General features: G+C 46.0%; 1 protein-coding gene across 4 annotated transcripts in view; it reads left to right on the top strand.

Moving 5' to 3' along the window:
- The first annotated feature begins 19 nt into the window (after positions 1-19).
- The window catches only part of LOC135288980 (transcription factor BTF3-like), a 35,277-nt gene continuing 18,281 nt past the window's right edge, over positions 20-17,015 (top strand). The window contains exons 1-3 of one of the 4 annotated variants that reach the window (XM_064402345.1): positions 20-159; positions 484-552; positions 10,842-10,943. In XM_064402345.1, coding sequence (XP_064258415.1) covers positions 484-552; positions 10,842-10,943 — 171 coding nt within the window. In that variant the 5' untranslated portion in view covers positions 20-159. The other 3 variants (XM_064402346.1, XM_064402347.1, XM_064402348.1) reach the window with 3 other exon arrangements.

The raw sequence follows: 17,015 nt of genomic DNA on the forward strand, positions 1-17,015 counted from the left end.
ACTGCTGCATAGGGCGCACTCTCCTGGCTTAGGCAGTGGTAGAGCGGCGTGCCTGGTCTCCCTTCCGGCCGCCATCTCGCGTGTTCTGCTCAGTCCTCATCCCACTCCCACAACCCTCATCTCCCCCCGCTGTGGCACCGCTGCTTCCGTTCTAAGAAGGTACAAAGGAGACTGTGGGGGAGGGACTAGGGTGGAATTTGTTGCGCGACCAAGGGCTGCGGGTTAGTGGGTGGCTGTGGTTGGTGCAAGGCAAGGCATGGCATTTACAGGCAGGGCCTCAGGAGAGCTGTGTGTGGCACTGTGTGTGGCAGACCGACCGCTCCGTTAGAGCTTGGACAGCTTCCCGTCGGGTGTGAGAATGTAGTGAGGGGTAGTTGCGGAGCCCCTTGAGTTCACCTACCTTACTGCCGGGCCCAGGTTGTGGCCTGGGCCGCTGGGTGCTTCCTGATCTGTTTTGCATTGGTGCTCTTATTGCTTCCACAGATGAAAGAAACGATCATGAACCAAGAAAAGCTTGCTAAGCTCCAGGCTCAAGTGCGCATTGGTGGCAAGGTAGGAACTGTCTCCCATCCCTGCCTTCAGGATTGTGTGTCACGGTCCATACAATGGGCCTCTGATGTGGGATCCTGAAAACTTGGGTGGGGAAGAGCCTTAAAGACTCCTGCCTTGGCTGGACTGTCCTTGGGGGAAGCTGCACTGCTGCAGGGATCTCTAGTTACTTCAGTAGAAGCAGAATGTAGGAGTTGAACGTCCAGCCTTTTCTGTTTGGATTTGTTATCTTATAGCTGACTTGTAGCCTATATTCTTATATAGGCGATATTAAAAGTCATCTGGGATGGAGCAACCCTGGATGTATGTACAAACTAAGGAATGAAACATAGAGCAGCACTGCAGAAAGGGACCTCAGGGTCCTGGTCAGTGGTAGGTTGGATATGAGTCAGCAGTGCCCTGGCAGCCAGGAGGGCCAGCCATGTCCTGGGGTGCATCAGACACAGTATTGCCAGCCAGTCAAGGGAGGTGATTGTCCTGCTCTGCTCTGCACTGGTGCAGCCTCAACTCGACTACTGTGTGCACTTTTGGGCACCACAATATAAGAAAATGTTACGAACAACTGTTTGAGATTGCTTAAAAAATCAGCAGCAAGGGTATCGGTAGAAACCAGATTTAATATTAAGTGACAGCATGACAAAGTTTGTTGGCAAGATTCGCTCTATTACTTACTAGACAGTTAAGGCACACCAAGGAAAACAAGCAACAACAAAACCAAACAAAATCCAGGCAATCAAAACAGAAATGAACTGAGAACTATCATGGCGGGTGGGGTGGGGGGGTGTGGGGGTATGCATGTGTGTGTGACAAAAGCATAATGAAGGCAAGGATAAAAAGGAATACAGCCTAAAAGCTTAACAGCACCAAACTTAACAGTACTTTAAGTTAACTTACACCTTAAACCTAAGAATTTAACAAAGGAACAACACTTAACTTATACCTTAATCATAACAACCGAGGAATAACACTTTGCAGCATTTAACTTAGCTTATGACTTAACCTTACTTACAGGCCTAAGCTACTTAGATATCTAAGGTACTTAAACATCTAAGAAAGCAGCATTTCTCCTAGATTTCCTATAGCACATGTGCACGTGTATGCACACAGACATAAAGAATCAGTGCAAGTTACCTGTGAAAAATTCCCCTCAAGTGTAAGTGAAATATTCATTTCAGATGGCTTTGCATCTCCCCAGTGGGTGAAGGGTCAGGCCTTGAGGAGTGAGGGTGTTGTCCCAGGACTCGTCGTCGTTCGGCAATCCTCTGAGTACAGCAAACATGAGAGTTTGCTGGGTCTATGAGGCCCCACTCAGAGGGAGGTCGCTGGTCACAGCCTGCTGCAGTCCAGAAGAGCTCAAAGGGTCTCATTTTAGACCACTGTTTATAGGGTCGCAAGAGAGTGGGCTTTAGTCATAACAGTGTTTCATCCTGGCCACAGTTTGGGTCAGCACTTTCTTTGAAAGTGTGAGAACAGGGATATTGTGCCATTCAGGCAAGGAAAACAGTTTCCAAGGCTGTTCATAAAGAAAACAGGAGCTCATTAGACAGCAGCAGTTCCTGGGAGCAGACAGTGTTTCTGATAAGCTCAAGAAGAGCTGAGCCCATGTGCTGTTTGTCAAGGCTGAGGCCTAACAAGCGTTTCTCAGATCACAGTATGGCCTGGAAAAAGGGGGGAATGCACCACCACAGAAAGATATAAAGCTATTAGAGAGCATCCAAAGGAGGGCTACAAAAATGGTAAAGGGTCTAGAGGGGAAGTCATATGAGGAGTAGCTGAGGTCACTTGGCTTGTTCAGACTGGAGGAGACTGAGGGGAGACCTCAGGCTACAACTGCAGTTTCAGTCTACAACTTCCTCACAGGGGGAAGCAAAGGGCAGGCATTGATCTCTCTGGTGACCAGTGATAGGACCCGAGGGAATGGCATGAAGCTGTGACAGGGGAGGTTTAGTTGGGATATTAGGAAAAGGTTTTACACCCAGAGGGTAGTTGGGCACTGGAACAGGCTCCCCAGGGCAGTGGTCACAACCTCAAGCCTGTCTGAACTCAAGAAGCATTCGGACAATGCTCTCAGGCACATGGTGTGAATCCTGAGGCTGCCCTGTGCAGAGTCAGGAGTTGGACTCTGATCCTTATGGGTTACTTCCAGCTCAGGATATTCTATGATTAAGATTTGAAGTAAGTAGACCTTTAATAGTAAATTATCTTTGGTATAGTTTTCATAATAGACTAGAGAGCTATACTCCAAATTCTCATGACAAATCTTTAAGATGCCCGTGGCTGTTTACTTGCTTTTTACAACAAAGCTGGAGTTTCTGTATTTCTCATACTCTTATCATTGTAGAATAACATGCGTGGAAGACCTTTTTATTTTAACATCTGAATTTATGTAGCTTTGTGATTACTTATAATCTGAAAATAAAAAAGTATGTTGAGTATAGTTGTATGCTAGTAAACATGTTAATTACGGTTTCAGTTTTAAGGCAAGAATTTGTTAGCAATTTTTTTGTTTTGATACCTGAGAAATGTGCACACAATACAGGCTTGTATTTAGAACACAAGCTATTCTAAAATAAGACAATGGGAGCAGTGGTAAAGGACTCTGGAGTGTAGGTAGTTTTTTCATCAGTCTTCCTGATCAAAAAGAAGGAGTTTGAAAGTGTTAGTCAAATTTGGCAAATCAACAAATGGTTACAGTACTGGTGCCACAGTTGGGGGTTTGGCTACCTAGACTATAGGACTTGGTTTGAGAAACCTGGTCTGCTGGGGGCTGATGGGTCCATCTGTCAGAGAAGGGGATCTTTTTCAGTCATAGGCTTGCCAAGCTGGTGAAGAGGGCTTTAAACCAAAATTACCGAGAGAGGGGAAACTCAGTCTATCCCACTCCTACTAGTTACATGCCAGGGCCAGGGAGAGATGCCCAAAGCCTGGAGAGGGATCACAGGTCAGCAGGAGAGCAACTGAAGAGCAGCACCAAGGATTCCAGCCAGTCAATCAGCTTCATCAGGGACCCAATTTAAATGCCTCTATGCAAACATGCAACATGGGGAATAAACAGGATGCGCACATGCCTCCAGGGCTATGATCTTACTGGCAGCACAGAGACATGGTGGGAGGCTCCTGTGATGAGTGTTTGAATAGAAGGACACAGGCCCTTTAGGAAGGACAGGCAGGGTAGACAAGAAGGTAGTGTTGCCTTTTATGTCAATGGAGTGCATGGAGCTCCACCTGGGGATGGATGAGAAGCTGACAGAGTTTATGGGTTAGGATTATAGGGAGGGCAGGGACAAGTGACATTATAGTGGGAGTCTGCTACAGGCCACCTGATCAGGAAGACTGAGTGGGTGAGGCCCTCTACAGACAGATAGGAACAGTCTCACATTCAGAAGCCCTGGTCCTCTTGGGGGACTTCAACCACCCTGATACCTGTTGGAGGGACAACACAACAGAGCACAAGCAATTCAGGAGGTTCCTGGAATGGGTTGATGACTTCCTTCTCCAAGTGTCAGAGGAGCCAATGAGGAGAGGGGCTATGCTGGACCTTATTCTCACCAACAAGGAGGGACTGGTGGGGAATGTGAAACTCAAGGGCAGCCTGGGCTGCCCTGACCATGAAATGGTGGAGTTTGAGATCCTTGGGGCAGCAAGGAGTGCACACAGCAATTTCACTGCCCTGGGCTTCAGGAGAGCAGACTTGGGCCAGTTCAAGGATCTGCTCGGTAGAGTGCCATGGTATAAGGCCCTGGAGGGAAGAGGGGCCCAAGAAAGTTGGTTGATATTCAAGGATCACCTCCTCCAAACTCAGGAGCAATGCATTCCAACAAAGAGGAAATCAGGCAAAAATGCCAGGGGGCCTGTGTGGATGAACAAGGAGGTCCTGGACAAGCTCAAACAGAAAAAGGAAGCTCACAGAGGGTGTAAGCAGGGACAGGTAGCCTACGAGGAATACAGAGAGATTGTCTGAGCAGCCAGAGATCAGGTTGGGAAAGCTAAAGCACTGATGAAATTAAATCTGCCCAGGGATGTCAAGGGTAACAATAAAATCTATAGGTACATCAGTGATAAAAGGAAGACTAGGGAAAAATGTGTGCCCTTTCGGGAAGGATATGGGAGACCTGGTTACCCAAGACATGGAGAAGGCTGAAGTACTCAATGACCTTTTTGCCTCAGTTTTCACCAATACACCACCTGAGTTGTAGAAGGTAAATGCAGGGACTGGGAGAACGAAGAATCACCCACTCTAGGAGAAGACCAGGTTTGAGACCATTTAAGGAACCTGAGGGTGCACAAGTCCCTGTGACCTGATGAGATGCATCCACAGGTCCTGAGGGACCTGGCAGAGGAAGCAGCTAAGCCAGTATCCATAATATTTGAGAAGTTGTGGCAGTCCAATGAAGTTCCCACTGACTGCAAAAGGGGAAATATAACCCATATTTTTAGAAAGGAAAATGAGGAAGACACCGAATTACAGGTCCATCAGTCTCACCTATCTGGTGCCCAGCAATATCATAGAACAGATCCTCCTGGTAACTATGCTAAGGCACATGGAAAATAAGGATGATTTGTGACAGGCAACATGGCTTCACTAAAAGCAAATTGTGCCTGACAAATTTGGTGTCCTTCTATGATGGGGTTACGGTGTTGGTGGATGAGGGAAGAGTGACTGATATAATCTACTTGGACTTGTGCAAAGCATTTGACACTGTCCCACGGGACATCCTCGTCCCAACTGGAGAGACATGTATTTGACAGATGGACCACTCAGTGGATGAGGAATCAGCTGGATGGTCATACTCAGAGTTGTGGTCAACAGCTCAGTGTCCAAGGGGACAGCAGTGACTAGTGGCATCCTCAGGGGTCAGTATTTGGACCAGCACTGTTTAGCATCTTTGTTGGCCACATGGTCAGTGGGATTGAGTGCACCCTCAGCAAGTTTGTTGGCAACATCTAGCTGTGTGGTGCAGTCAACACACTGGAGGGAAGGGAGCCCATCCAGAGGGACCTGGACAAACTTGAAAAATCTGCCCCTGAGAACCTCATGAAGTTCAGCAAGGCCAAGTGTGAGGTCCTGCACCTGAGTCAGGGCAATCCCAAGCATGAGTACAGGCTGGGCAGAGAATGGATTGAGAGCAGCCCTGGGGAGAAAGACTTGGGGGTGATGGTTGATGAGAAGGTCATCATGACTTGGCAATGTGTGCTTGGTATCCAGAAAGCCAACGTTATCCTGGGCTGCATCAAAAGAAATGTGACAAGCAGGTCAAAGGAGACAATTCTACTCCACTCTTGTGAGATCCCACCTGGAGTACTGCATCCAGCTCTGGCATCCCCAACAGAAGAAGGACATGGACCTGTTGGAGTAAGTCCAGAGGAAGCCATGATGATGCTCTGAGGGCTGGAGCACCTCTGCTGTGGTGACAGGATGAGAGAGTTGGAGCTGTTAAACCTAGAGAAGAGAAGGCTTCAGGGAGACCTTAGAGCCCCTTCCAGTGCCTAAAGGGGCTTCAGGAGAGTTGGAGAGGGACTTTTTAGTGTCTTGGTTTGAAAAGACAGGTGTCTGCTAAGGAAGGCAGAAGCCTCCCCTGAAAGGAAAATGTAAACCCCCTCCCTCCAAATGATAATTTTGAAATTGAAAGGCTCTTAGGCAAAGATATGGTAATAGGAATAGCAGTTCTTTACTAGGAAAACTAAAAATACAAATGTAATAGTACAAACATCAACAAAAAATTGCTGACAGAGTCAGAATACAACCTGACACCCTGTGGGTCAGGGTGTTGGTAGCAGTCCGATTGGATGGTGGCTGCAGTCCTCCTGCAGTGACAGGTATGGTTCTGTTGGAGCAGTGATCCTGTAGAAAGGTGGAGTTTTCCTCTGAAGGTCCGGTAGTGCTGTAGATGGGCCTGGTCTTCCTCTGGGAATCCAGTGGAGAAGACAGCTACTCCTCTTGGAATCCAGTGGGAAAAAGACTGTCCTGGTGTCCCAAAATCTCAGATTATATCCAGGACTAAATACTTGGCTCCTCCCCCTGGGAAGAGCATCTCACAGTGGGATGATGTAATTTTATCAGTTATGCAGTGACACTCAATGGCCAATTAACAGCAGATGTATCCCTGGAGAGAGGATTGGTTGTGGAAGAGATAAAGAAAACTGCCCAATTAACAGAAGATAACTGCTACACCTCTAACAGACGGCAAATAGAATACACACATTACCTTGCAATCTGGAACAGAGAGGCATGGAGTGATGAGACAAGGGGCAACAGTTTTAAACTGAAAGAAGGTAGATATAGATTGGACATAAGAAACTTCACTATGAGGGTGTTATGATCCGGTTTTAAAGTTATTTAGAAATTCCTCTGCCTGAATTAAGGTGCAAATGAGACCATATGCCAAAGGCAATAGTATAAGTTTTATTTAATGCTAAATATGAGAGAGAGAGAGAGAGAGAGACGAAGAGAAAGAAATAGAAACTAGGTGGGGGGACAGAAAGAGAGTGACAGAGACAGAATAAGGAAAATATCACCATCTGTGGATCCCAATGACGTTCCATTGATCCTCTCCAGCTGGTCTTCTTGGTGGTGAAGGTTCCCCCAAAAGCATAGAATCCGATGGATTAATATACACTTAGGCCAGGTGGGAATGTCCAGGTACCTCCCCCTGGGGAGGGGAGGGAATCTCTTGCAGCAGACTCTGGATCTGTTGCATCATTTTGCATCACATGAAGTCCTGTGGTGCAAGGCCTCTGGGGAGTGCTTTGGGGGCCTATGATGGATTATGACACCCTCTCACCTGCCTTTCATGTGAATGTCCCACATATGTGGCCTGTGCGGTTGGGGGTTTTACAGCTGAACCAGTTTGTGTAAAGGAGGATGGGTGTTCAGTGTCTCTGACCAGAGGTTACACCACACACCTGAAACCTCCTCCCCCCTGCCCTCATTTCAGGGGGAGTCTGTGTAAACCTGACTTCTGTGGGCTGTGGTCTCCCCCACCCCAATACCAGACAGATGATTCTCAGCAAAGCTGCTGGATTTGGCTTTCTTGTGAATGCATCCTTTCCCTCAGCCTTGTTTGTTTCTCCTTAGACCAGAGATGATTGAGCTATAATGTCCCCTTTATCTTGTCTAAGTGGCTTAACTCACAGTCCAAAATTATTCAAGGAGCTTTCTGTGGTTGTAGCTTCTTTATACAGTTTTTGCTATAATGGGCAAAACTCCTTCATAAAAATGTTTAAAGCCTGAATAATTTAGGTCCCTGATAGAGCATGGTGAGGCATTGGCACAGGTTGCTCCAAGAAGTTGTCTTTTCCCCATCCCTGGAAGTGTTCAAGGTCAGGTTGGACGGGGCTTGGAGCAACCTGGTCTAGTGGAAGGTGTCCCGGCCCACAGCAGGGGGTTGGAACTAAATGATCTTTGAGATCTCTTCCAACCCAAACTACTCTGTGATTCTTTTCAGCAGAACTCTTGTTGACAGTTTCCAGTAGCGTTTATTCATGCATTGAACCTTTTTGCCTTTAAATGGCTATTTAGTGTGATAGATGAGTAATGCGATGGTTGATTCTCACAATTAAAAGGCAAATATTATGTATATATGTTAAGAGAAGTTTTATAGACTTATAGTTGTTTTATCCCGCTTGCATTGTTATCAGGGGGTGGCCTGGGTTTCGGACGTTTGGGAGGGTCGGCTTTTTACTATGGCAACATCTGACCTCCAATCAAAATTTAAGGAAGTAAACTCCACCACTGAACAGCGGAGAAGGAGTCAATAGACAGAACTTTGGGAGGGGCTTAAAGGGTTAAAAGGTGGAAGATCCATTGTGTGGATGAGCACATGGTGGGAAAGATCCTCTGCTCCCGGTACCATAGTATTTTCTCTATTCAGTCTTCTGTTGTATATTTCAGAAGGTTTTAATAAACCTTTTCAATTTTTGAAAGTGAGTATCATTTCTCACAAGGGGGGCTCTCCCCGGGATTTACACCTCACCCCAGTGGCACTAGAAGTTCTCAAAAGGGGAGCTCCCCCACCAGAAATTTGGCGGAATTTATCGGACTCTCCTAGAGCCACCAGTGGTCACAGGTTGGAAGCCCAGAGACAACAGGAGGCTGGATAAAGAAAAGAGAAGAAGGGGGGTGAGTAACCTCCTCATAACTATCTTTGGCCAGATAATGACTCCATAATTCGAGTATAGGAAAGCAAACTTCACGCCATTACTATATGTTGTGGTGGATGCTCCAAGTGTGGGGACACAAGGCTTGACTCCATTTTTCTCAGAAGGCTGATTTATTATGTTGTATATTATACTTAAATACTACATTAATACTATACTAAAAGAAGAGAGAGAGAGAATGATCAGAAGGCTACCAAGAACAAGAATAGAATAGAATGCATAACAAAATCCTGTGACTGCTCACAGACTTGGCACAGGTGGCTGTGATTGGTCACTAATTGAAAACAATCCACATGGACCAATGGAAGATGCACCTGTTGCATTCCACAGCAGCAGATAGTTATTGTTTACATTTCTTTCCTGAGGCCCTCAGCTCTCAGGAGGGGAAAAATCCTAGAAAAGGATTTTCCATAAAATATCATAGCTACAACTATACTAGACCCATCCTGGTCTGTTGAAATTTTAGGATATTGGACAGTAGGAGGGAACGGCGGGACATGTGGTGAAGAGGAAAGCGGGGATTTCCCCCCATGGTCAGCGGGATGCATGAGATTAAAGGGTTTGTGAGGGGTTTGCAGCACCGAGCCAGCGCACACAGGGGGAGTCAGTGAGCCCACATGGGGCACTGCCTGACTCTGGTGCATGGCCAGAGCTGTGGTTTCCTGGGCCAGACGAGTGGTGGTAGCCAGTGGCGGAATTGGGGGAGGCACCAGGGGGGACCGAGTGGCAGTGGATGTGGCCCGGGGGGCCGAGCGGCACTGGTGCCGGTGCTGGCCTGAGCAGCAGGCTTGTGCTGGGATGGGGACCTGTGGCCGGGTTCCCAGCCAGCACACACAAAGGGAATCAGTGAGCCCACGTGGGGCAGCACCTGACTCTAGTACGCAGCCAGCACTGTGATTTCTGGAGCCAGCTGGGACTAGGCTGGAAGAGGGGCGACCGCCTAGGTTTGCAGCGGAGGGGGTGGTCACCCAGGAGTGGGTGAAACCCTCAGCGTGGAGCAGCGGTTTGCGCACCCTTGAACCGTGGCAGGGCGGAGCCAGCTGCAGGACTGAATCGCAGCGGGGGCAGCACTACTGAGCCAGGTGGGGTAGGGAGCAGAGTGCAACTGTGGGATGAAAGCCCCAGGATCGTAGGTGTTTTTCAGAAGAGGTAAAGTTTTTTTTTTCTTTTTTCTTTTTTCCTTTTCTTTCTCTCTTCCCTTTTCCTTCCTCCTTTCCTGGTTTCTTTCTTCTTCTTTCCCTCTCCCTTCTTAGGGGGTGGGCCTTGCTGGGAGAGTGTATAATCGGCTGATTGGGGGAGGCGGGTTCTGTCGAGAGGGCCTGTGGTTGGAAAGGTGGGCTCTGTTGAGGGAAGACCTGTGATCGGCTGGTCAGGATGGGATCGTGGGTGAGTAGCGAATCCCCAAGGGTAGAAGTAGAAATTGAGGAGGTACCAATGGGCATACCCCCAGATAGTCCACTGGGAAAGAAACTAGCCCTGTAGAAATATGATCCCAACACCAGAGATAAGGACAAGAGCAAAATGATTCAGTACTGTGCAGTAGCATGGACCAGAAGGGAAATTAGGAGCAACCATGTATACTGGCTTAGATATGGATCAGATAAATGTCAGGCATTAAACATGTATGTAAGAGCTAAGAAACCATTAAATCAGTATTACGGCAGGGGATTTTCTGTGTCTGTCCGACCCCGGCTGCCGTAGGTGTCCAGATAGTGAAGTCCCGCTAAGCACAACCTGTCCAGGTCCCTCAGGCAGGCTCCCAGTCACAGGCAATCTTAGCAAGCAGCTCGGCTCTTAAGAGAGATCAGCTCTTTGGTGAATTCAGCTCTTTAGTGATTTCAGCTCTTTGCTTGCTAAGGGCCTCAGCAGACACAGGGAGAGAGAGGAGAAGGCTGTATTAGGTTCCACAGAGGTGTCTTTATTGGCAGCTTCTGTGAAGGGTGACAGTGACAGCTCTTCTGCTGAACAGCGCAAAAATAGGGGTTTATATAGGGTATGTGGGTTTTGGGAAAGAGTCCAATAGTAAGGGTCGAGGCGAATATGATCTATCATCTTACAGAGAGATAACAAGGGTCCAAAGGTGGAAGAGGGGCTTCTTTGGTCCAGTTATCATGACTAGGCATTTCTTATCTTAGGCAACTGACTGCCAGGGAGGTCTTGCAGGCCCTGTGACTGCTACAAATCAGGAAGAGAGTGACTGTGTTGCTTGCTGGGAAGGGGAAACCACACCCTTGAAGGTGAGTGTGTTTAAGGTAGCAGAACATAAAGAATGGGACCCGTTAGACCACTTGCCCCCCACCCCCCACCTCCAGTAGCTCTAATTGCACCTCCCCTACCCCTTGATGGGCCTAGCCAAAACACCAGAAACAGGGTAGCACCACGGGAGGAAAGCAGATCAGAAGATGGGAGCCAAGCATCAGGATTATAATTGTACCCCCTGAGGGAAGTACCACTGGCTGGGGTGTAGGGAGGAATTTGATTTGTAACTGTACCTCTCAGTTCCTCTGACGTGAGAATACTTAAAAAGGATTTAAAAGGACTATTAGAGGACCCCATTGGATTAGTGGAGCAGCTATACCAGTTTCTGGGGCCCAATATTTATATATGGGAAGAAATGCAGTCAATAATGACCATGCTGTTCACACCAGAGGAAAGACAGATGATCCAGGCAGCTGGGATACAGATATGGGAAAGGGAGCATGTGCAAGGACCTCCTGGGGATCTGAAAATGCCCATAGTGTGCCCCAATTGGGACCACTGCAGCACTGGGGGAAGCCAAGACATGGAGGAATATAGAAGTTTGATGATAAGAGCTATCAGAGGCAGCTCCACATAATCAAAATGCCCGTAAGGCTTTAGATGAGCAGCAAAAGAGGGAAGAAACCCCAACAGAGTGGTTACAAAGATTGAGGAAAAATATGAGGCAATATTCAGAGGTTGACTCTGATACAGTGGCCAGACAGATCTTACTAAAGATACATTTCATCACTCATGCCTAGCCAGATCTACGGTGAAAGTTAGAAAAAGTAGATGGTTAGCAAGCGAGGATGTTGGAGGATCTTTTAAGAGAAGCACAGAGGGTGTATGTAAAGAGAGATGAGGAGAAGGCCAAGGTGAAAGCCAAGGTAATGGTAACTACCATTAGGGAAGGAAACCAGCATGTAAAGAACTACCCAGGTAAGGGTGGGGGGACCCCAAAGGCGGGAAGATAGATGGAGGGGGGATGTAGCCCCCTGGGACTAGACATAAAGACGGAAGTTTGGGGGACAGAGGAACCTAGGACCAGTTTGCTTTTACTGTAAAGAGAATGGGCATATCAGAAAGAATTGCCCCCAGAAGGAAAAGGACCTGAGGGTCTATGAGACTGAGCAGAAAGGAGAAGCGGAAGATTAGGGGTGTCAGGGGCTCTACCTCCTGGGGACAGAATACCATCAGGATCCCTTGATACCTTTAAAAATAGGTCCCCAGGAGGAAGAATTTGAATTCCTAGTAGACATAGGGGCTGAAAGAACTTGTGTTTGTAGAATCTCAAAGGGGTGCAAAAAGGGTCCAGATACTGTGCAGATACTGTGCAAGTAGTAGGTGCAAAAGGGGAGGGGTTCAAAGTCTTAGTTGTAAAGGAAGTTTGAAGAAACAAATAAAATAGGAATTGGGGATGTTTTGTTAGTTCCAGAAGCAGGGTGCAAGTTATTAAGATGGGATTTACAGGTGCAGTTAGACATTGGAGTACTCCCAGAGGGAGGGTAAATAAATGGTAGTTAAGCTTCTCCAACTGAGAGAAGAGGATGCGGAGAAAATTCATGAATTGGTGTGGGCAAAACCGAAAAATCAAGGTAAATTGAACATGAAACCGGTAGTAATAAAAATAGTTGATGAGAACCATCCAGTCTGGGTACGACAATACCCACTCTCTCAGGAAGGGAGATGAGGACTGCAACCAGTGATCCAGGACCTACTTGAAGAAGGGACCTTAGAACCATGTATGTCCCCCCATAATACACCTATATTACCAGTAAAGAAGTCCGATAGGACTTTCAGCCTTGTCCAAGATTTAAGAGAAGTAAACAAATGAACAGTGAATTGACACCCAGTAGTGCCTAACCCCTATAAACTATTGAGTAACATCCACCCATCACACCAGTGGTTTAGTGTGATAGACCTAAAAGATTGTTTTTGGGCATGTCGACAGGCAGAGAAAAAGTAGGGATATATTTGCCTTTGAATGAGAGGACCCTGATTCCAGGAAGAAACAACAGCTTTGGTGGACTAGGTTACCCCAAGGGTTTTCCAAATCCCCAAACCTATTTGGTCAAGCCCTGGGAGTACTACATCTCTTCTCCATCAAACCTGAGATAAAACTCATTCAGTATGTAGATGATTTGCTTCTCTCAGGATGGGAACAAAAAGTAGTTTGGGAATCCATCATAGCATTGTTAAACTTTCTTGGGAACCAAGGACTAAAGGTATCAAAAGGGAAATTCCAATTTGTAGAGAGGGAAGTAAAATACCTAGGACATGTGATTTGTCAAGGCAGCTGATGACTGAACCCTGTGAGAATTGTGGGGTTAGTCTCATTCCCACGGACAAAAACTAAGAGGGAAGTTAGAAGGTTTCTAGGCTTGTTAGGATGTTGTAGGCTATGGATTGAAAGATACATGCAGGCCATCAGGTTCTTGTTTGAAAAGTTAGTAGAAGAAGAGATTAGGTGGGATGAAGATGATGAGCAAAATTTGGAGCTTTAAAGCAAAAATTAGTCAGTGCACCAGCACTGAGTCTTCCTGTCTTAAACAAACCCTTCTATCTGTTTGTAGATATAGAAAAAGGGGTAGCTCATGGAGTGCTAGCCCAGGACTGGGGAGGATCCAGGTAACCAGTGGCCTATTTATCAATACTGCTGGACCCTGTCAGCCTGGGGCGGCCAACCTGCATTCAGGTGGTGGCAGCAACTGCCATACTTGTAGAGAAAAGCAAAAAAATAACTTTTGTGGGAAAATTGAGAATATATACCCCGCACTGAGTAAGAAGTATCCTAAGCCAAAACGCTGAGAAATGGCTCACTGATTCCCAAGTGCTAAAGTATGAAGCCATCTTAATAGATAATGATTTAAAGCTAATCGTGAGTAACAAACTCAACCCTACAGAGTTTTTGTATGGAAAACCAGGTGAGGAATTAATACATAATTGCCTAGAAGTTATAAACTATCAAACTAGAATAAGAGAGGACCTAATGGATCAACCACTCCAAGCAGGGAAACAATTGTACATTAATGGATCATTAAGAGTAATCCAGGGGCACCGTGTTTTGGGGTACGCTATAGTGGATGAAGGGTTAGTAGCCATAGAAAAGGGAAAGTTAGCTTCCAACTGGTCAGCCCAAGCATGTGAGTTGCATGCCCTAAAATGAGCTCTGGAAATATTATCACAGAAAAGCGGAACAATAAATACAGACTCAAAATATGCTTTTGGGGTAGTATATACCTTTGGACAAATTTGGGAAGAGAGTGGCCTATTAAATTCAAAGGGAAAGGGACTGATTCACGAAAAACTTGTTTTAGAAGTTGATTTGCGGAAAGAAACTCCACAACTTTTGTGAAAGTTGTAAAGCCGGTATGTTTATTACAGCGCTGGACGCATGTGGGAATCGTTCCCCCAAAATGACATGCGTACCTCTGGAAACTCCAGACCCCTTTTTATCCCCCTCTCAAATATATATGCATGCAATTTCAAAATAGGTTTATACATATTCATTTTACCGATTTCACGTGTGACATTTGCTGCTAATTCTTCTTTATCAGAGAGAATTCCTGAGTGAAGCTGCCCTTTCTCGTAATCTTTCATAACAGTCTCTCTGTCTGCCCCCCTTATCCTTCTTGTCCTTCAGCTGTAGCAATTTCTCTGAGCACAGGCTTTTTACGAGGACAGGCAGTCAGACTAAACAGCTATGTTTTCAAGCTACAGACTTAACTCAAACATGTACATTTCACCTAAATCAAAATGGATTTCTACTGTCTCAAAATGTTTGAAACCTTACAATTACCAGAAGTAGCAGTGGTATATGTTGAAGGACACCAAAAAGGGGCGACTCAAGAGACACGAGGGAACAATTTAGCTGATTTAGAAGCTAAAAATGCAGCTGAATCAGGGACAGAAAAACTAATGATGGTGGTAACCCTAGTGGGAGAAATGGAAGACGTCACAGTATTTAGTGCGACAGAAGAGGAAGAAATCATTAAAATAGGAGACAAGAAAGATAACAAAGGGAAGTGGAGATTAGCAGATGGTAGGCAAATATTGAATAAACCCCTTGCCAGGAAAATGCTAGAAGACATACATGGGACAACACATTGAGGTACTCATGCTCTAAGTGATCAATTTCTAAGGTACTGGGGCTGCATAAGAATTTTCAGGATAGCTAAGCAGGTGATTGAACAGTGTGTGATATGTCAACCAGTAAATAAGAATATCATGAGAAAAACACCCAGGGGAGGGCGAGAACTAGCCCTACGGCCCTTTCAAAACATCCAAGTAGGCTTTACTGAGCTTCCCCAGGTACAACAGTGGAAGTTTTTGCTAGCGATAGTGGATCACTTGACTCATCGGGTAGAGGCCATACCCACGGTGAAAGCCAATGCCAATTTTGGGAGTAAAACACTTCTAGAATCAATCATTCCCTGATATGGGAAGGTAAACAAGATTGATTCAGACCAGGGAACTCATTTCACATCGAAGATACTGCAGAAAGTTGTCCAAGCCCTGGGAGTAAAATGGGAATTACACATTCCATGGTGTCCACAGAGTTCCGTTCGGGTTGAGAGAATGAATCAAACTCTTAAAAGAACTCTAGTTAAGCTAATGATTGAAACCCAAATGTCATGGATAAAATGTCTTCCCTTGGCCTTATTAAGAATTAGAAACCAACCACGGTCAGATCTGGGGGTGTCACCCTATGAAATGATGTTTGGGTTACCCTTTCTGACCTCACCCCAGAAGGTTGCCATCTATGAGGAAGGGGAAACCAATGCCAAGAAATATGTTATGTCTATAGCACAAACCTTAGAAGGGCTAAGACATAAAGGGGCAATTCCTCAAACTACCACCCTGGATTTTGGAATCCATAGTATTAACCCCTGGGATTGTGTGATGATCAAGTCATGGAGAGATCAGCCCCTAACTCCTCAGCGGCAAGGTCCCTTCCAGGTACTGCTTATCACTGAATCGGCCATGCAAACTGCAGAGTGGGGATGGATTCATGCCAAGAGAGTTAAAGGCCCAGTAGAAGAACCCAAAGAATGGATTATAATATCCAGGCTGGGTGAAACGAGATTGATTTTCAAGCAGAGACCAAGAGACAACCAGAAAAACAACAAGACGCCCAAAAAGTAGAGTCAAGCTTCCACCAGCCAGCTGGAGAACTGTTTTAATAGGTGAGAATTGCAAGCATCTGTTGAGGGGAGGGACACAAGTGGGCCATAAAAGCTAATGGGACAGCTTCCTTAAGAAAATAAGACAAAGGAAGGAGGGCAAGACCAGGTTGGCCCCTTTGTTCACTACCAAGAAGACTCTATAGCCCTGCTGTGGGTAACAACCCCATAGGCATGGTAAGGTTGAGGCAAAAAGGCCATGCTGGACCTCTTCAATTCCTCAACAAAAGAGACTGGAGTGCAAGAACGAGTTTGCCTCTGTACCCACCACTAAGATGCACCTACTATGGGTAGCAACCCCATAGGCAAGGTAGATGGGGGTAAAAAGCCATGCTGGACCTCTGTAATGTCCTTTTGCTCATTCCGAATAAGGGTGTCTAGGAAAAACTGGGGATTTTTTTTTTCCCTTTGGTTCCCTCTGTCCTTGCCCACATCAATAGATGCTAGTATGACTCATTGAGTTTAATTGTTCGAGCCAAATAACTTGTGGAAAAGGAAAAGGGGGGATTGTGATAGATAAGTAATGCGATGATTGACTTTCACAATTAAAAGGCAAATATCGTATATATGTTAAGAGAAGTTTTATGGAGTTATAGTTATGTTTTACCCCCCTTATGTTGTTATCAGAGGGTGGCCTGGGTTTGGGACATTTGGGAGGGTTGGCTTGTTACTATGGCAACATCTGATCTCCAATCAAAATTTAAGGATGTAAACTCCACCACTGAACAGCAGACAAAGAGTCGATAGACAGAACTTTAGGAGGGGCTAAAGTGTTAGAAGGTGGAACATCCATTGTGTAGATTAGCACATGGTGGGAAAGATCCTTTGCTCCTGGCACCATAATATTTTCGCTTTTTAGTCTTCTGTTGTATTTTTGAGAAGGTTTTA

This window comes from Passer domesticus, chromosome W (genome assembly GCF_036417665.1).
Source record: "Passer domesticus isolate bPasDom1 chromosome W, bPasDom1.hap1, whole genome shotgun sequence".
NCBI classification, from domain to species: Eukaryota; Metazoa; Chordata; class Aves; order Passeriformes; family Passeridae; genus Passer; species Passer domesticus.